This window comes from Falco cherrug, chromosome 2, assembly GCF_023634085.1.
Source record: "Falco cherrug isolate bFalChe1 chromosome 2, bFalChe1.pri, whole genome shotgun sequence".
Taxonomy (NCBI): Eukaryota; Metazoa; Chordata; class Aves; order Falconiformes; family Falconidae; genus Falco; species Falco cherrug.
The window spans coordinates 73,286,780-73,306,402 of record NC_073698.1 but is presented as its reverse complement, the minus strand read 5'-3'; the positions used below and the strand labels follow the sequence as shown (position 1 = coordinate 73,306,402).

At 40.0% G+C, this 19,623-nt stretch overlaps 1 protein-coding gene across 1 annotated transcript in view; it reads left to right on the top strand.

Moving 5' to 3' along the window:
* Window positions 1–4,666: 4,666 nt before the first annotated feature.
* Window positions 4,667–19,623, top strand: part of PPP2R3B (protein phosphatase 2 regulatory subunit B''beta) — a 54,909-nt gene continuing 39,952 nt past the window's right edge. The window contains exon 1 of the mRNA XM_005438554.4: window positions 4,667–6,535. Within this exon, the coding sequence (XP_005438611.1) occupies window positions 6,188–6,535 (348 nt within the window). The 5' untranslated portion in view covers window positions 4,667–6,187. The remainder of the gene's footprint in view (window positions 6,536–19,623) is intronic.

The following is a 19,623-nucleotide window of genomic DNA, read 5'->3' as shown; positions in this document are numbered from 1 at the left end:
AGGAGATGAAATGTGTTTGCGAGTACCAAATGTTTAAATGCCTGTTACTTGTGACACAAGCTGGCAAGTTACAAAGCAATTTGTAATTATACCTCCAACTTGCTCTTAAGAAGCTGGGCAGCAAGCTATTAACCAGATCATATATTACTGCAGCATTCCAACTCAAAGTGGTAGGAGACGGAGAAAATTTAAGCCTCACATCTCAGAATTGGGCTCTGCTGAAAACATTGCTGGCTGCTGAACATGTGCATCAAGTCAGCATTGCTGACATTTTTTTGTCTGCATATGATGCTACTTCTGGAGGCCATATGACCTGTAGTTCACCATCTCAGCTCTATTTTTGGTAAGCTGCTGCAAGAAAGGATGAAGTGGCATGCTTAGCTGGTATGGATGCATAGTCTAAGGGATTCCCAGTTATCACCATTTTCTTAGCCTTTCCCTACAGTTTAAGTGAGGATGCATAAGGCACCCAAAGTCCTCCCCATTCCCCTCCAAAACAGTACCAGGACAAGCAATTTTTTTTGGAGGGACAAAATGCTAGACTTTACTTTTCACTAAGTGGAAAGCAACATTTATACTCTACTGAAGTCTCCCTGATTGCATCCATAAGCAGGTTTACAAGGAATATCACCTTGGCAGTGCAATCTCAGTGATCCCTTCTGGCCAAAACTTTCAATTGCAGTGACTTAAATAAAAGTGACCGGCTTGTCAGAGATATTCAACACACTTGCTTCCAACTAAGTTAGCACATTAGCAAATCAGGACACAGTTATTTTAGTGATTATATATAGGTTAGAACTGAACTTCAGATGCCTAAATTTGAAATTTGTGAAATGTGTCAGCAAAAGCATTATAAGAAGCCTGATCAAAACGAAATATTCTCCTTAAAGCAATGTTCTAAGGATGTAATGTAGTTCTCTATATGACAGGCACATGAAAAGCTCTAGAAAAAGGCCTTATAAAGATCCTGCAGTGCACTGCATTTTGATCTCAGGCACATGTTCCACCTCAACCTCACACTCTGGAACAATGACAACACTACTTTTGAGACTGGGTGAGACCACACCTAACACAACCCTGTGCAACCAGATAAATGTAATACTGCAAACACATTTATCCTACCTAACTTTAGGCTTTGAAAATGTTGTGTATACCTCAGATACTAACTGAGATTCTTATTAACTAGTGGAGAGGAACAGGCACTACTAAGTCAGGATACATCTAACCTAGGTTAGATGTCTACCTCAGGATAAAATTAACCAGGCCTTAGAAATGCTGCTTTACTCCCACCAAGTACAGAGGGAGTGGAAACACCTCTTACATACTCATATGTCTAAGTTGTACATATCCAAGGTTATCAGGGAAGAAGTCTAGGCCTCGCTGCAAAATGCTGGTTGGAAACAGGAATATTCCCAATGAACACTGCTGCCCTGTGTCACCATAGCAATGACAAATAAAGGCAAAGAAGGACTTCGGCATTTAGCCATTAGTGTATATTAGCAGAACTGCTAATATCACCTTGTATGTCAAGACCAGTAAAACAAAGTCAGAAATGAGCTGTATGTAACGGGGCCAACAAGAACTGGAAGCTAGTGTGGCTCTTCAGTTTCTGCAGCAGGGTTAGTACCTCCACGCACTACATGGAGGGAGATACTGTGCTACATGGACATACTTGCTTGGGAGTACTAACTCCACTGCACTGTGTTGTTAGGTCCAAGCACTCCTATTAATTGGCATGAGTTACACCAATACACCACTCTCCTGCACTTGTTAAACAGACCTCTGACTTACCTAAAATGTAGTCTGCAACTTTTACAATACTAAGTGTGACCCCATGGCTCTAATCTTCAGATATCAGTAGGATATTGCACACTCAGTACTTTCATATTTAATAATTATTCAATGGACTTTTAAAGGAGCCCATCCTTAAACCAGGCAGGTACATTACACGTAAATTGTAACATACTAGAAAGGATTTCTGATTTCCATACATTGAAAGCAACATAGAAAAGGCGCAGCTTCTGTACTTACCGTGCCAGCAAAACCAGGGAAATTGGGGTCAGAAAGGAATTCCAAGTTTCAATTCTTGGTGGAAGATCTGAACAAAGAGGTTCAATTTAAGTATTTTTCAACTTTTGGTCAAGTTTGGGCTCCTATATCTCTACAAACACACATCCCTAGCAGTAGATACAGTGTGGAGTAGACCCGATTCATTTAGAGACATGTTCAAAATATCGCTGTCAATTGCAAGTATCAGTACAACCTGGTGATAATGCCCAAAGCGCTTTATCAGAAGACACATGGAATTGATTTCTCTCTCATACCAATGTTAATCATGACAAACTCTAATAAAGCCAGAACTAGAATTGCTTTGAATATACACTAGCATGCACAAGAGAATACTGCAACTGTGTGTTTTTCTGATTTTTTTTTTCTTTTTTCTTATTTCTCATATTCCTCTGGGAGATCTCATTGCCAGCTTCAACAAAGAGCATCATCTCTATGCAGATGATATCCAACTCTACAACTCTGTCAACTCACTCTCTGATCCCCTTCTTGCCACCTGTCTTCAACATGTCAATCAACAGATGGTTACACCATCACTAAGGAATGCTTCAAAGGCATTCAAAATGTTTTTTTAAAGTCCCCTTTGTTCCATGTCTGTGGCTGTGCTATCAGTCTTCTTAATTCAGCCCTTCAGTTCTTGGCCAAAAATCTTGCTGCTATCCATAACACTGTGTTTTCGTTTTCTTTTCCCTGGCTTTAAAGCTACTTCCACACTATTTACCATCTACTTCCTCTGTGTTATGTTGAATGCTTTATTCCAGTTTAAAATAATGCCATTTTGTCCACTTCAGTTTTCTAAAAACATACTTTCTAAACTTCACCAACCAATGGGCAGGAAACAGAGAACTACTCTGCTTCAAAAATGGAGACTCCCTCAAGAATTTTCAACACACTATAGGTTTTCTTGAATGCTGAATTTTATTGTAAGACTTGTGAAAACATGTTTCAGTGTCTACAGTAGTAAGTCAAAGCCCTCTGACACACTTAAAAGAATAACACTTTTCTTACCAGATGATAATGTTTAATATTATGAAAATATAATTGTGTTGACTGTACCAGATCTCTCTCACAGAGTCTAACCTTTTGCTTCTCCTCTGCCCTTTCTTACCTCCATGTCCTCTGAGGCCCCAGAAATGAGAAAGAAAGCCCATTCCTTCATTCACTTATCCTATTTTTATTGTCTGCATTTTTAGGCCTTCTCTTCAAACCACTGTAACATGCAAAATGGTATCATCTCAGGTACTGCCTCAGTTCCACAGTAGTAACATTCCAATGATCCGTGGATAACAACACACCACACATCTGGAGTGTCTTTTGCAGTAAAGGAAGCGGAATAACATAAAATGAATAAGCAAAAGTGAAATGTACCCACATGAGGAAAACACAGTGTAGTGGAAGCAAGCATCTGACATAAAAACACAGCTTACTCAGTGTTAGACAAAATGCCAAGGAAAAGAACTATGTGGGGCAAGGTTCAGCTAACACTCCATTGACAAGTGCACCTATGGAGCCTCACGGGAGCACCCACAGAGGCTAGAAGTTACCAGCGTATGCTACCTAATGCAAAACGTGGCTGTAAACAGATTGGCACACATAGTTCTCTTAATGAGTGAATTACCTTCATACTCGCTACTGCCTCCACTTCCCTTTTCATCCTGTGATTTGTAATACTGTAACATTAGCGGCAGCCACAGCACTTGTGTAAAAATAGCATTTTGTTTATTTCTTTAACAGCATTTAGCAGCTGTTGCCAGCTCACATACTTTGCCAGCTCCTGGCAGAAAGCCAGTGAGGAGCAACCTGCGAGCCGCCCGTCAGAAAATTCCGTCCTGTCACAGCTACCCTGTAAATTCCATACACTGGAGAGGCCCTGGGACCACGGTGACACAGGCAGGCGGTACTGCAGCAACTCACCAACCCACATGCCCCAAGCCGGACAGCAGGCCACCTGTCTCGTAACTGACTACCCCGGGCAGGAGGTCCGCGCACTTCACACTCCCCCAGCCCGCCCCTAGTTAACGGCACGGCGCTGCTGCTGGGCTCTGAGAGGGGCTGCGAGGCAGAGGCCGACCTGGCCGCGGCAGCGCCCCAGCGCCGTGGGGAGAAGGCGGCCCGCGCCCCCGAGCCCCCGCGCCCCCGCTCCCCGCTAACAGCAACACCGCCCCAGCAGCCCGCCGCAAAGGCTGCTGGGAGAGCAGGCGACGAGGCGGTAGTAAAACCGCCGGAACGCTCCGCCGTGACGCCACGACGCACGCAGCAAGCGCCGCATGCCCCTCCCCCGCCCCGCCCCTTCCGTTACCATAGTGACCGCCCGGCGCGTCTCCAGCGGGGCGGAACGGGAGAGTTCTCGCGAGGTGTCGGCGGGAGGGGCGGGCCGGGCCGGAAGGAGGTGCGGATTTGAAGGCAGCGGCGGGAGGGGAGGGGTGGGACGGTGCTGCGCGGCGTGGGTGAGTGGTTGCGGCCGGTTCCCGCGTGGCGCGTGACCCGTCGTGCCCGTCGCTCAGGGGGCGCGGGGCCTCAGCTGCTGGGCGGGAAGGGACGGCGCCGCCCGCCACCCAGCCCCCTCCCCGGCGAGCAAGCGTGTGGCGGCGGCGGGTCCCTCACCGCTCCCGGGACGGTGCCGCCCTCTGCCCGCCCCGGCCCCTGCGGCGCTGCCGCTCCGGGCCGCCCTTCCTCCGGAACCGTCCGCCCCGCGGGGGTGGCTCCGGCGCAGAGGCGGTCGCTGCTGCCGTGCATTGTGCCCGCGACCGGCTCCGTGCCCGCCGCTTTTGGGCGGCCGGCGGGAGGCCTTCCTATCCTGACCAGCCCCCCCCGGCCCGGCGGCGGGGCGGTGCGCTCCGGCCAGGCCCGGCCCGTGCTGCGCGGGGAGCGCTGTGGGGGTGTTGGGCCCAAAGACCAGTGAAACAACTTGACCTTCAGTTTCAGCAACCGAATAACTTGACCGTTAGGTTATTAGACACGAAAGTTTAAAATATTTATCCGGTGCAGTATTAAAAAGTTTATAGTTCTGCCCGGGGATGAAGGCAGAGCTTTAATTTTAATAGTACGTTTGTTTGCTAGGTGTTGCGCCTTTCCAAATCTGAGTGCTTATTTTAAGGCTTTTTCAGCAAGGTATTTGCATATCTTTGCCTTCTACATGAAATATTTATAAAGTGGTTTGTTTTTTTTTAAATGAGGCAGAAGTACAAGGCTTAGTTAAACTGTATCAGATCATGAGGTAATTTGATAGCAGAGATGCCAACAGTAACTTGGGTTCTGTTCTCAGGATTTAGTTCTCTAAAAAAAACTTACTCTTTGTTTAAGGTGAGCAACTGAACCTGAAATTGTATGATCCCAATTCTTGAATCATGGTGCATTTCATATTCCCTTTAAAAAAAAAAAAAAAAAACAAAAAAACCCCCCACAATAAAAGCAAATGTCAAATAGATCAGTTCTTAAAATACCAAATGACTGTGTGACACCGAGTGGGCAGGCAAATCAAATCCTGAGGAAGGATCTCTGGGAATTCAGTTTGGTATCCCTCATATGGGAATGCATCTTGCACTGCAGTATGCAATGCAAGATTTTAAATCAGAAGCACAGACTTCAGAATGAAATTTGAGCCTTCAGCCTTAGCTCTAAAACCCTTGACTGAAAGGTTTGCTTCTTAAATCTTGATTCTATTATTACCAAGGCTTTCCCTAAACTACCGAAACATTTATTTCCTAGCAGGTTTGATTGTGAGTCTTTTCAAGGTGGTTTGTCATAAGTGTGGTTTTTAACACGTGTTCTGGGAGAACATTTGTTAGATAGCGTTTTGAGAAAGTCTATGTGCAGCCTCTGACCAGTCTCCATCATTTAAACAGTATTCTTTAAAAAGAAATTATCCCTTGGATTTGATTGTGGCTGATTAATGGCTTATACTTACAAAATGTTGTAGTCACATGGTAGTGTGTATGTCACAACTCCTGTTGGTTTCTTGAGGGAATAAATAGCAACACTTTGCTAAAACTGTACGATTAAATAATAATATTTTTCTTAACAGGAACCCTGGAGTCTGTGAAACACTTAAAGTCAAGTGGAATAAGTAGATAATTGCCAAATCTTTATTTTGAATTTGGTCCAACAGAAAAAGTAGAAAATGTCACCTGGGAGCGTTCTGCAACCTGTACTGAAAATGAAGGTGGATGAACTTTTTTTGTGCTGGTTGAGTCAGCCTGCAACTCAGCTGACACTAAAGGACTGCTTGAGAAGCATCAAGAATGAGGAGAGATTTGAGATTGGCAATGAAGATTCAGGAAATGGTAAAAATGAGAGGTTCGCTAGTAAAAATTCCAATCCCAAGCAGTGTGTGTTAGGAGATACCAGGTTGCCTTTGATGTCTTTTAGTCCTCCACAACTTTCTACTACTCTTCCACTGGCAACTCCAGCCAGCCCAAGGAACGTTTCTAACATTAGAGCAACACGTCGACCCTCAGGAACCAGAGTAGTAAGTTTGTTTCTTACTTACTAGACATATTTGTTTAAATGGAAGTGAGTTTTGTGTTTGTGGTATTGGCAAATTATGCAAGTAATTTATTGCCCCACAGGAGGTGTCGGGAATGGAGTGAAGCAGTAGTACTGAACATAAAACGTCTATGTTTTTGTGGCATTAGCACTAATGGCTACTTGGCTCCTTGCATCTCTTGCAGCCATACGTGTCTGGCACAGTGAAAAATTAATTGTTTTCTATTTCCAGTATTTTTTCTGTCAAGAGAAATATTGCCCTTTAAAACTGCAGAGTGGAAGGCATCTTAAAAATTCCATTATCTAGTACAGCTCATATTTGGTGTATCTACCCTGGTTTTCTTATAATTGCAAACATCATGCAACACTGATCTTTGGAACTAGTTTACATGTTGTGTTTGCTTCGGTGTGTGCAGCTTAGGTAAAGAAAAGTCATAATAAATGCTTCTTGCTTTCTGCATTATTGCCTGTCCTGCGCAGTAAGGTTAGGGCTAGTATCTGTATTCTTGCATTTCTTAACAGGCATGAACAAACTAGAAGTGGTGGAAAAGCCAGAAATAGCCTTATAATTAAAAAGTAGTTTTCAGTAATGTCCTTGCGTCCACTGAGCAGTGTCCAGTGTGGGGGAGGACCCATATTTAGAGTCAGAGAATGAAAGAAATAATTGTAAAAGCCAGAACTTGGGATACATAGTCAGATAGCCATGACTAAGCTGGTGTCATTCGCAAAATAAATCTCACACTTTATATTAAAAGAAACCTCTAGCATTCTATCAGATGTGGTAGTTTACAAAGTCTATTTAGTTCACTAAATGGATTGCAGGCACTGGGTACCTTTTGTTCACTTTTGCCAGGGGTAACCCAAACCAGGTGTTGATGCTTCAGATGCTATGCTTTCAGTAACAGGCCCTTCTACTGATAAATACAATCCCATTGTGGTTAAGTGTAAGCCCCTGTGTTTGTCTGTAGTGTTACTTTTATAACATACTGCCTTGACTGCAGATATTCCTTTGTCTAATGATGCTAGGCACTATTGTTAGTACAAGACTCAAATTTGGCTCCACTGAATCTGCATATTAATAAAGTAATTGTTTTGGTACTGCATGGTACACTCGGTGCTTCCTTTGTAAGGAGGTCTTGATTTACAATAGACAATGCCCTCTGTGCAAGGATAACACCCCTGCCCCCAACCTGCATCTAATTTCTAGCCCTTTTAATAAATTGTAAAAACAAGACTGGCTAGAAAATTATGTGGTGACTGATAGAACTAAGCATTGCATATATGATGTGCCTTATATTAAGGGAGTTAAGAGGCATGCTGTTTCTGCTATAGGACTATAAATTCATATCACTTAATAATACTGGTAAGTTGTAAGTGGTCATCACTCCCCATCACTCTATGTACTTTGGTATCTCAATACGCTGGACAAACCTCCTGGTGTCCCAGGGAAGCCTGCTCAGGGTGGTAGGGGTGGAGATGTTAGAGCTGAGGATGTTGAAGAGTATCAGTTAACTTCTTGTCTGTTACTGGTGTGTATTGAATGTGTATACTTACATTTTGACCCACAGGAGTAACAAAATTACTACTGTTTTGCACTAAAACATTAATCTGAAGTGTTACCTTGCTTTCATAAATACTGATCTTTCAAATTTAGCTTGACAAGTTGAAGTCTCAACTTCTTGATTTCAAGACATCGCACTTCCAATCTAGTTTGTCTAGATTGACTTTATAATAATAGGGACTAGTATTTTATGTGTGTTCACTAGCCAGACAGCAGGGCATGATTTATTTATAATGGTGTGAACATAAAGAAAAAAAATGTTTTCTGTTCTAGTGAAATATAGAAAGCTATTAGATGCTCTGTTTATTCTTGTATCAGATAAAATGTAAAGGGAGAATTTCCATTAAAAGCCACTGTTATTTGATGTACTTGATTACTAACGTGTACTGTAATTTCTCTGTGTGTCTCAGTTGATCACTTTAAGTAAATCCCATAAAGAAGAACTAGAAGAGATTAATGAAGAGTAACATTCTTTACTTAATTGGAATTGTTTGTGTAGTGCTGAGAGAGAACCTAGAGGGTTAGGTTGTTGGTGTTTTTTTTCCCCCAAGGACTTGGGCAGGGGGGAGTTTCCAAGCAATGAGAAATTTATTTATGGCTTTATTATTTGGTTGAATTGAAGCTTCATCCAAAAGTTTCCTGATCTTTAAGAAGTATAAATTACATTTGGAGCAAGCATCAGATCTTAAATTACCACCAGGAGATGCATAATTGCATGTTCTGCCATGAGTGTATTTTCTCACAGAAAGCAAAATATACCCTTTTGGTTCTCATACATCCATTAACTACTTGCTGCAGTGTAAAAAGTAATGCACCTGGGTTTGTGTACTTAATCATGGTTCACAAATTGAGCCACAATGGTTTTACCTACGTTATTTGAGTTTAAGTAAGTTTGAGGTCCTAGTCTCATTTCTATAAATGGAAGAAAATGTTTCAGACAGCTTTTTAAAAAAGAAAGCTTGTATTGTAGGTCCAGTAATACAGATTTAAGTTCTAAATAGCAGTCCTGGAAAATGGTAGAAGTTATGTGCTTAACTCTGTGTGCCTGAGGGTGATATTAAGAAAGGGCTTTTACATCCAGCCATGAAGACCTAGAGAATTTCTTTTAGGACTATATAAGTTAGCTCAGGTGGCATCTTATTAAACTTTTTCTTAACTGTATACAGGAATTCTCATAATGCAGCATACAAGCAGTAAACTCATTTTGGAAGGATATGTTTTCAGTATTACTGAGCTGAATCACTACATTTGATTATGGCTAAGGTTTCTGTACACCTTTTCTTGTTTCTTAGAATGTTCCTGCAACTTTTTTGAAGGACACCAAACAATAAAGCTGATAACAGAAACCTGCATCCTCAGGTTATTACTAGGTAGTAAGTATGAATTAATAGGAAACCACATATTCATGCTATAGGTTTCTGTACTTGTTAGAAAAAGAGGTTTTGCAGGGTGGGAAGCATTCTTGGAAGACCAGGCTTGAAACTAATATTTAACACCTTAAACTGTAGCATATGAGCAAAACATGTTGGTGCTCTAATGGCAACTGTTAAATAGCATTAAAAGTACTGTAGCTGACAGCTATTGTATTCAAGGAGATGTTTTATCTTTTCCAGCAGTTAACTTGTAATTGAGATTTGAGGTTTGTATTTTTTATCCAAATTTAGATATTTTTATCCAAAATTCAGAAGTTACCATGTGTTTTTGCTGAAACACTGATGTCTTGTCAGAGGAGAATTTGTCTTTCAAGATAGTTGAAGCCCTCCGCTGATTAGCAAGTCCAAAGTACTTTCTCAGATAATGAAAGAACCTACGTGGTCTTTATGTTAAAGATGAAGAAAACCTGAGGTACCTCAAACAGAAGTTTGTTCATCTGGACAAGGCAGTTAAAGCCAGGTTCTAAAGTTCAGAATAAAATGTGTCTTAATCCACATGCATGTTTTGAAATCTAGATAGAGCTCTACCATGAAAGTTCACTTTATAATGTGTTTTTGTGCAAGTGAAAACAAAACAATGTTTGTTTAGTGGTGTGGTTTTTTTCTTTAGGGGAGGTACTTCACTTGCATGGTATTCACAGGGAGATCAGTGTCTGACTGCATCCATTGTGCAAACACTGTAATTGCAAAGTTCTGGTCATCTTTGTTATGTGATGGAAGTTCTTGCTAGCAGTTATTATCCTGCAAGTAGGCCTGTGATTTGTATGTAGTATATGTATTAAAATAAGATCAGAGGCATAGAAAAATCAATGTTTAGGTCTTGAATATTTTATGAGGGTATTGTTGTGAAGAAAGGAAATTCTACAGCTGTAACTTTCAAACTGAAGAATAGCTGTTGTAGCTTTCTTCTGACTGTTATCACTACTGTACATGGATTTAACAGTGTTTCTGGCACTCTAGATTATCTTAAACATATGGGGTATACACAATCGTACACTGTTCATCACATTGTCAAAAATGCCAGGCCTCAAGGCCTAAAAGGTGCCGCAGGCAAGATGTTTAATCCTAACCAGCTGGTGTGCAAGGCATCTGGGGAAACAATTCACAGAATTCCCTGTGGGCATTTTTTGGGGGGGTGGGGTGCAAAGAGAATGTGATATGAAGTACTTCGAAGTTATTTTCCATTTCTCCGCAGTGTCAACCTTTGATATGAAGGCATCTCTTGGACTGGTTTCTGTATATCCTTTGCTTGATAAGCATACTCTTCCTGCTTGCTATGCTGTGACAATTGTTAAAGCTCATTGTCCTGTATTTCTGTAATTGTGATTTTTTTAAATACTTTATTTTCGTTCCGCATAGCTTTTTTCATCACTACCATTCTTGCCAAATTTTTGTTATCAGTTGATTTAAATGGAGTGGTACTACTAGAATCCATTTTAGTTTAACGGAGACCAGAATGAAACCTTTTAAAATCGACAGAAGTTTGAAAATAGTAACACTTAGCAGTTGCTTTTTGGAACAAATAAGTTCTGAGGACTTAAGTTAAAGGGTAGCTAGGCTTATACCTGCATCTGTTAGACTGGTGGTGGACTGTATCCATGTTCTGCAGGTGTGCTGTAACCACCTTCTACTAGCAAGGAGAGAACTTATGACAGTGTTTGAATTCTGCTAGCTTTTCAGTTAAGTATTTATTAGTCTTTGAAGTTCGCCATGACTTTTCAGGTGTCTAGTCTTATGTGTGGTCTGCGTGTGAATTGCTGCCTAGTATATACCTCAATACTAGAAGCAATGTTAACTACTGAGTCTGTGTTATGTATTAGCATTGCACTGTACGCCAGATTACGCTGTGCAGGACTCGGTGTAGTCTAGAACATACACTCCCTAACTCTGTGTTATGCAAAGCTACTGTTAATAGTGCCATGTCCCATTGCTAAGTGGGGAGGATGGTGGACTTGGCTTCCAGCGTGAGCCCGTGACTTGAAGGAAGACTGTAAATAACCCAGTATCAAACTAATGTACTTTTATGATGATAACAGGGTACTATGACAGATGTCAGCACTAATGTGTTCACAATAAAGCTCCTTCTATGGTGCCAACAGAGGAAGGGCAGCCAGAAGTTCATATTAAGGTCTGGAAGAGTGCAGCTATAGGTGTTCCTAGAAAATCATTATTAGTTTCAAGTGTGGTGAAATAATAGTAGCCAGCATAAGCAACGCTGGTAGTATGTTGTGTTATTCTTAAGCTTTGCTGTACTGAATAGCTTGGAATAGAAGAATCATTATCCCTATTAGAGAACCAGCTATTCATTTTATGTATAAATGAGAAACTGAAAGTTATTCACTGTTGTAGCTTTTTGGTAGTGCTCCTCATTCTAACTGCGTCGTGTACCCTGGGATATAATGTTACACTTAGCAGTAGTATTAATTGTGTTTACTTTGTTAGAAGAAATGGTCTTTGGTCTGCTTTCAAAGTGGTTAGAAGAGAAGATATTTCTGTTCTAGTGGAAACTCATAAATATTTCTTATATGCTGAATTCATTCTTAAGATGTTTTGGCATTACTAGTGCTGAAAAATTGAATTCAGAATTATACTTCGGCTTTTTTCAAATTTAAAATTCACCTGAATCCTGACACAAGACAAACTCAAATATTTGGATTAAATTTATTAATCGCAGGCACTCTCTCCTGTGTGAGTAACTATAACTTAAAAGCAAAAGTTCATAGCTGTATGAGATCATTACTTCCAGTTGCTTCTCTCTGCCCAGTCTTTCAAAACATTTAAGCTTAATTATAGCTTTACATCAGTCACTTAAACCATTCATTCTTTTAACAGGTGGTCCGCCTGGGAGGAAATTAGATATTGATGTAGAGGAGATAGCTTTCTTTTTTTCCTTCAGTGATGCTTGAGAACCCATCTTATATTTTTGACAACCTCTCCATATGCCCTACACTTACGCTGTCAGCAAGAAAAAAACCTTAGGCCAAAAGTATGGGCTTCAGTACAAAATGGTTAATGCAGTTCATCCAGTGAACTAGTTTGTCCACTGATAGACCTAATTGATGACTGCACAAAATTTTTCAGCAAGCAATGTTAAGAGAAAAATCTACAAAATGCTAATGGTTATATTATATGGCTAAGTCTTGCATATATAGAGGCTTTGCACACACAACTGTCTTGAAAAATACAATGAAAGTTAGGCAAGTAGTTGCATTGATTCAGGAAGATACCAGTTCAGCGCTCTTGTTGTCTTCTCTAGTCCACACAAGTCGTTACTAAATTCAATGTTCTAACTGTGACATAATATATAAATAACTCCTTTGTGTTGGGTTGGATTAGTGTGGTGTTTATTCATGAACTGTTAACCAGCTGGTACCTATGTCTGTCTTGGTAGATAAGATTAGTTTGTATTTTGTGAACAACAAATAAGTCTTAAAATGGGTCCATAAAAAGCTAACCAGTGATATTTTAAAAATTTGTTCTTGTACTTCATGTTAGATATACTCCTTTTGAATATCAATCACTATTCCATATAAAAAATGGCTAGAATGTATAGAGCCACCCATCCATGTACTGTGTCTTGACCACAGTTACTTGGAGGGTTAATGGACTCTTAAGGCTCTTGGGGTATGTGCTTAAATAACCTTGTGCATACTGCTTAGTTTCATTTCTTACGGAATTAGTCTTACATATTTGTTCTGTGCAGTTCTTTGTAGAATCTGGCTGATTTCATGCAACGAATGAGATGAGTTGGAAGACTACAAGGAGACTTTAACAATGTTTGTAAAAATCTACATGCAAGGAGAATACAGGGGAAGACCTCGTGAGTGGGTGATGAGGGAAACATTTGCAAAACATCTAAAATTGAGTTCTAAATGTGCCCACCGCGAACAAGGTTTGATTGGATCTTCTTGGCATAGTCTTGACAATAACAAGGCTTTTAGAGCTTATGAAATGGCTTGACTTGATCTGCTTTTGGAATTCAGCAGAACCAAGGGAACAGTTTCTAAACAGTTTTATTCCTCTAGAAGCTAGATTTGTATTGATAAACAATTAATATTCTCAATTATGTAAACTTTTCTATTACATATGATCATCACTGACATACTGTAAATAGTCATCCTTGTGGCATATTTCATTGGCTAAGAAAACAAACTATTTGAAATTATGTTGAAAATTCTTAACGGCTAGATTATTCTTTCATCTATTAATAGTCTTCATGAATACCATCATTTACAGCAAATACTTTTTAAGTCTTCTGTCGTAACTTAAGATTTTAAACAAAAGATCAATTTTGTTGTCTTTCGTGTTGTTAACACACTAAAGAATGCCTCCTTAATTTTGTACTACTTGCTTATTTATCAGGTAGTAACTTTAAGCTTAGTATTGTAGAAAGATCTTCTAGAATGTTTGAAAAAATATTTAGACTTCACATCAAGGCTTCCAGTGATGGAGAATGGAGGAAACTGCTAGTCAAGAGTACTGTTGCTAGTCTGGCAGTGTATTTGTGGTATACCTATGTAAGTTGTCTTATTTCTTCATGGTAATGTTTGCCCCTTTGGTTATCATACTGGCAGCTGAAATTCAGTTGGTTACCAGTGACCAGCTTCTTTGCTCAGTCTTCTTTATTTACTTTGTCCTTTACCACTGTACCCTGCTTGCACATTTGGAAGTGCGTGACTTTTCATTGAGCTCTGTAGAAACCAGTATAGTTTCTGCTGCCTCTGTTTCCTGTATCAGCAATGATTTCATACCAATACATGATCAAAACAGTAGTTAGTTCAAGAGGAATTATCTACAGAAGTTCTAACAGAAATCCCATTGATGGTTGGTAAATTACAATTTGCAATCTTTCTGACTTGTAGATCAAGGTCTGTATCTTAAAATTCCTGATTTGTTGGTTTTGCTTTAAGATCTTGGGGAGGGAAATCTCAAGTGAATGCATAAGCAAGAAGCTGTCCTGCAGCTGTCACTGACTCAAAATTATTGTCTTGTGATTTCAGGGACTAAATTACATGTCATGTTAGCCTGTGATGCTGGAATTAAAAGTAGTGGTTATACTTTCATACACCAGTCATTCTAGTTTTGGAAATGATGAAATTTGAAGATGTAAATGTGTTTGAGAGGATTAATTGAAAATTCAGTTCATGTCAAAATGATGAAGTACTGAACAGCTGGTGCAATGTTTAAATAAGTTTCTGGACAGTTATAAAACATTGTCAATCATGATCTTTATACCAGATTACTCTGTCAGCTTCTAAATTAAGGTGACACAAGGTAAATAATAGCAATCTAGAAGTGACTAAATATCCAGAATGGCCTGTGTGACTTTGAAAAGTTGCATAATGCATAATATTAGACTCCATTATAAAAGCTGCTGTCTCCTGTAGGAAAATCTCAGTGGCATTCCAAATCAGCCTGAACTGATTATTTGTTTCAACCTATTCTGCTATTCAGAGGCTTATCTTCGTAAAGTTAACGTTGTGGGCTGTAGCTTCCTCTGTGGATAGACTTTATAGCATCATGGTTCATCTAAAATGTAAAAACCCAGCATCTTATTAGAGCAAGTGTCACTTTAATTTGTACAATCCATACTAGATGTCTTGCTTATGTCTTTCTCTGTTTAATAGCCACCTCAGCAGCATCAATTCGGGTGTAACTGGTTTTCGTGATCCAATGAACAAGGTCATCTGAAGAGCATGTATAGTAAGGCTTCATCTGTAGAAGACTATTCCAACAAACTGTTTCCATTAAAACTCCAGTTATGCTATACAGAAATAAATAAAATGTAAACTCATAATGTTTTCTTAAGATGGCAGAGAATATGAGAATTGTTCTGAAAGGAATATGAACGATCCAGTAACTGTCAGGCTTAGGTTTTATAGTATCTAGTGTTGATGCTTGCTGAAGTTAGTCTGCCAGACAGAGTTAGCAATCTAGTAAGGGCCATGCAATGTCTTTGGAGTCCAGGCAGTGTAATCATAGCAAGGTGACATGTATCTTGTCTTGCTTATAATCTGGTAACAGCTTGTGGTGTGGTGTACATACATGGCATTCTTCTGGTAATGTGCAGAGAATCTGATCAGCCCATCCTTCCTGGGCTACCAAAATGACTATATATCTATCTCACTTTTAACTGGTGTCTATTTATTCACTGTCTTGCCTCAAAAAAATCCGGGATTCTCCCAGCAAGTGTGGGAAGAACTTCCAGGCATTGCTCTGCCTAATCCAAGAGTACTGGAAAATGTAAATAATCATTAGAGAAGGCTGACACATGCAAGACTCATGGTTTTTAATTGTCTGTGTGTTCTATGGGGGAGGCATTGCATCCTCCAAGAAAAGAAAAAAAAACACAAAAAACCAACCCCCCCCAAAAAACCAAAAAAAACCCACCCTACATCTAGACCCAGATTCACTTGAACTTCCTTCTAAAGCCAAAGGATTAGTTTCTCCCTGTGAAGGTGGATTTCTTAACTACACATCTAGCAGTTCATCGGTGCAACACACCATATTCAAAACACTGTCCCTAACTTTAAAGCAATCAGTTTGGGTAGCTGGTAGCTGGGTATGAGCATAATAACTTGATTCCTTCTGTGATCTAGACCTTGTAGTCTTCATCTTCCTTGGGTTTTCTCAGGGGTCACTCAGCCAAAGGAGAGTTAGGGATGGATAGTTAATAGTTCATGATTCTGTTCAGCTCACAAGTGCATTGTCCTCTTGTTCTCTTCCCATACAGAGCAGTTAGAAATGGAAAGTTACTAGCAAGAAACAAGTTGGATAAGCATCTGAAGAACTGGGAAAATGATCTTTTTTGATCCTATTAAACCCCTTTCCTTATCCATCAGCATAATGATAGATAGGTTTCAACCTTGTGCATCCTTATTTCAGGATAGTCAGGGAGGTTGAGAAATGAAGAAAAAAAAATAATCAGTATTTGTGAATTCAGTATTGAAAAGTCAGTATCAGTGCCCCCCCCCCCACACACACACAGAGTGGGTCATCTTGTTAATAGATGTTAATATTCTTAATTGTTTAGGCATTTATATGGATAAAACAGAATTTTCTTTGCTACTTCCCATTTAGTCATGTAATTTCCCATTGTCTAGACTTTTAATGTTTTACAGTACCTGCTCTGCTAAAATTCGAAGTCAGTAAGTCTTGCTATGTGCTATAGTCTCCTGAGAAGGGAATTTTTTGTTTATTGATCATAATAACATAAAATAACGCACTTGGACAACTGAGACTTTAGTCTGTTGCTATAAAGAGGTTTTCCTCTGCAAGGGCCTTTTTGAAGACTTCAGAGGGAGTTTGTCCTGGTTTCAGCTGGGATAGAGTTAATTTTATTCTTAGTAGCTGGTCCAGTGCTGTGTTTTGGATTTGGTGTGAGAACAATGTTGATAGCACACAGATTATTTTGGTTATTGCTGGGTAATGTTTATACTATGTCAAGGACTTTTCAGTTTCTCAGGCCTTGCCAGTGAGGGGGCTGGAGGGGCACGGGAAACTGGGAGGGGACACAGCCAGGACTGCTGACCTGAACTAGCCAAAGGGATATTCCATACCATATGGCTGAGTATATAAGCATAAGGGGGAAGAAGAAGATGGGGAACACATAGAGTATTATGGCATTTGTCTTCCCAAGTAACCATTTTGTATGATGGAGCCCGGCTTTCCTGGACACGGCTGTACACCTGCCTGCCCATGGGAAGTAGTGAATGAACTCCTTGGTTTGTTTTGCTTGCATGCATGGTTTTTGCTTTACCTGTTAAACTATCTCAACCCATGAATTTTCTCACTTTTTCCTCTTCCAATCCTCCTCCCGCATCCCACTGTGGGGGGAGTGAGCGGGAGGCTGCATGGTGCTTGGTTGCCAGCTGGGGTTAAACGATGACAGAGTTTTGGAATTCTTTCCACAGAGAAGCACTATCATTCTTCATTCATTTATTTAGGCTATGTCAATGCCGAGCATCATTCTGTATAGTGTTAAGCAGAAAGGTACTGCAGGTACTACCAAGCCTGCCTAAGTAGTGTTTTCTCACTTGGTAAATCATAAAATCAAATCTGAAATGGACATTACTTTCTAATATTTCCCCTCAGTTTTTGCTTAGTACCTTGAGAACTGCTGTTACAGTAATGATCCACAGGCTACCACTGGTCTGCAGTAGTAAGTTAAAGATCTACAGACTAATGTAAATAATGCATCTACTCAATGAGCATTTTGTTTACTGAAGTGCAGTATCACTTGCATCTACTGTTACACAACACATTTTGCAGAACTTGGGTTAGGTTTGTTAGAAGTTCAGTCTGACTGTGGAGCTTTGCTTTAAGGAGTTAGGAACCAATTAATTAATGCCTTCTATTTATGTAAACAATGGGGTGTATCTAGTTCCAGCACCTTTCAGTATATGGAAGGGTATGGACTGTCTGGTCTAGACTTAACTCATGATAATAGTAAATAATTTAGGTCATAGTCTAGTTACAATCTTTTGTGAAGACTGGGGTGGGAAGAACCCTGCATTCTAGGGGGTTTTCTATTGTTTGCGTGTTTTCTTTGTCTAGCAAAGAATTGCTGCTTTCCTTTGTCTGTCTTGTAACACATTTCTGTAATTTCTTCCTTGTCATTCCTGCCCCATAGTAGCTGTAGCTGCCTGCCTGTTTGTTTTTTTATATATCTTCCTAAACTATTTGATTGTACTAGTAGTGCCTTTTTTCCACTTTAAACATCTGAAATACCTCTTTAGTAATATTGAGAAAGATGCTACCTTGCCTTAGTTATCTTAACTGTGCTGTTCCACCACTCACTAATCAGTTACTTTTGGAAAGGGTTACACTAGTTGCATAACTCTTTATATTGGCTGTTGGGGCCATACGACAGTTTTCTTCCCAGAGTTAACCTAGGAGCCGCTCTGAATTCCTACAGCATCGCTGGCTGAGGGGTTCTGTTAGGTTGCACACTGTTGCCACTGGGATTGCTCATTCAGCCTTATTTAAACTGTCTCCAAAGGCCAAGCAGGCTTTCTTCATCCTGGTTCACATTTTACTGGATTGAAGACTAGACTTCAGCAACTAAAGGTTTTGTATGGCTGAATACATCTTATTACATATTTAACTTATTTTCTTGGAAGCCTCCTGTAATGCTGGGATGCTTTTTTCAAAGACTTGAGGTCAGTTCCTCATAACCTCTTAACACTTTAAATCCACTGTCAGTATATGCTTCTGACAAGAAATTGCATTTCTGTAAGCAAATGCTTAAAGTTTTTTGAGATATTCTTCAGGTTTCTATTTCCTCCAAATTACCAAAAATATTAGTGATCCTCATCTTTGTCTCACTTAAATACTTTTATGTTACTTTTGTGTGTGTTCAGATCTCTTTTGAAGTGGTAAACTCTTTAGCCACAGTCCCTTGAGTCAGATCCATTCATAGTGTGTATCTTTAGCTTTGGAAGGAAGCTCTGAGCATGCATCTTCCCCTCTGTTTGTTTATCTAGCTAATAATAAGCTGCCGGGGTACTTGAACAGCTTTTATGGCTGGCATCCAGCCCTTCACCCAGAAAAGGATTTTACCTTAGCTTTCACTGGAGAGAATTCAGGTTTAGAATAAATGTCACACTATACCTGAACACTCCTACTTCAATCTAGATGGAAGCTGACTTCCCCTTTCCCCTGTGGCTAATTCATGACTGAAAATGTTAAAACAGATCTTAGGGGGTTCTGGACCACATTGCTTTACAAATGCTTAGTCTCCTTAAATGTGGCAATACAAAACCCATTTCTGTTCAGATGGTGAAACAGAGATGATTGATAGCTGCCAGTGTACTTACCTTTCACAATGTATTGCAACTAAATGCTCAATTGCATGTAGATTCTTCATATATTGCAACCTGTGAACTTTTGACAACTATACTGCATACAGGCAAGTAAGCAAGTGCAAGGCTTGAAACCAGACTAGTGACAATAGTACTAAAATAATACTAGGCTAACAGTGGGATTGACTTAAATCTGCCTCAAGCAGTGAAGTAATATTATGACAACAAAATACAGAACATTCAAAATACTGGACATACTATGACAGACTTGGCT